The following is a 1,485-nucleotide window of genomic DNA, read 5'->3' on the forward strand; positions in this document are numbered from 1 at the left end:
ATATTTCGCCCCTGTTTGTGTCGGATACACAGATGTCTCAGTTGTTGTCACATAATTTGAGTGTAGTGACTGAATCTAGAAAACAGTTTCTTTTGCTTCCCTGTACCCCAAGCATTATGTGCAATACAGGACTCCTAACAAGACAAACACACAGAGCACAGCCCTCTGTCTTCTCTTGCCGTTTCTGCAGTTTGGGAGCACAGTCCGGAAGTCTGACTCATGTTGACCGGACCGGCAGGGCGAAAATGGTCGACGTGGGTTCGAAGCTGGTGACAGAACGGACTGCTGCAGCACGAGCAAAGGTTTTTGTGGGACCCGAACTGATGAAACTCGTACGAGAAAATGGCCTGAAGAAAGGTGACGTACTTAGCATTGCTAGCCTGGCGGGAATTGTGGGGTCCAAGCAGACGTCCAGCCTTATCCCTCTGTGTCATAACATATCTTTATCCTCTGTGGCTGTGGACATTGAACTGGACTCTGCTCTCAACTGTGTGATTGTAACTGGCACGGCAAAGTGTAGAGGGCAGACGGGTGTGGAGATGGAAGCTCTCACTGCTGTATCGGTGTCTGCCTTAACAGTGTACGATATGTGCAAAGCTGTGAGTCATGACATTGTGATATCTGAAATAATGCTTCTGGCCAAAAGTGGGGGAACTAGAGGAGACTTCCACCGGACATGAGCATCTGTGTGGGGCAGTGAAATAAGTTAAGTATACCTGGTGTGATGTAGGCAAATTTCAAAGTCTGTTCATAGTTATCATAAATTATATACACATCGAATTGGCCTGAATATGAGTTGCACCTTTAATTTCAAAAAAGAGAGAAACTTAATTAAAAATAATTTGTCAAGTTGCCCATTTATAAAAGCTTTTCAAAATGTGATTTACCCTTAACCAGTTTTTTTGTAGTACACTGTAGATAAATTACACACAAAAACAAAGCTTTCAGTTGCAGTTTTCATGTAAGACACTCTTAACTTCACTAACATTCATTGTTTTGTCACTGTCAGTATTTTTGTCACTCTCCTCCCAAAGTACAGTGGCGTCGCTACAATCCCGGGCATTGCATGTGCAGCATTTCTTGAACCGTACCTTTAAAAAGCACGTCTGTTAGATGAATAACTGTGAGTTTGAAATTTGCAACATAACTGTACCGAATTCCAAATCTCTCTCTCTCTCTCTGTGCCCTCCCCCAGCTGTGTGTGGTAGTGTCCTCTGTGTTGCTCTATTGTCTCAATTTTTGATGGTCCCATGCTGTGAAAGTTGAGGTGAAGTGTTCATTCTTAAATAAATAGTGTGTATCAGCTCTTTTCTCCTAGGATCAGGTTGTCATTGCTGTGTTCATTGATGTAAAATGACACTTTTTTAACAGTTCCTAAAAGGTGCACCACTTCATTGACACTTTTGCTCAGGTGTAGAGCATATTGGCCAGACTAATTTACATGTTTCAGCTTTACACTGTATGGTATCCTCTTTTGTAAAAGGC

General features: G+C 42.5%; 1 protein-coding gene across 1 annotated transcript; it reads left to right on the top strand.

Annotated features, from left to right (window-relative positions):
- Positions 1-245: 245 nt before the first annotated feature.
- LOC124555817 (molybdenum cofactor biosynthesis protein 1-like) lies at positions 246-680 on the top strand. The gene has a single exon (XM_047129885.1). It carries the CDS (start codon positions 246-248, stop codon positions 678-680), a length of 435 nt encoding a protein of 144 aa, XP_046985841.1.
- The last annotated feature ends 805 nt before the right edge of the window (positions 681-1,485 follow it).

This window comes from Schistocerca americana, chromosome X (genome assembly GCF_021461395.2).
Source record: "Schistocerca americana isolate TAMUIC-IGC-003095 chromosome X, iqSchAmer2.1, whole genome shotgun sequence".
Lineage (NCBI taxonomy): Eukaryota > Metazoa > Arthropoda > Insecta > Orthoptera > Acrididae > Schistocerca > Schistocerca americana.

Excerpts from the sequence above, each read along its gene's own strand:
- LOC124555817 (XM_047129885.1), top strand. The coding sequence starts at position 246 with ATGGTCGACGTGGGTTCGAAGCTGGTGACAGAACGGACTGCTGCAGCA.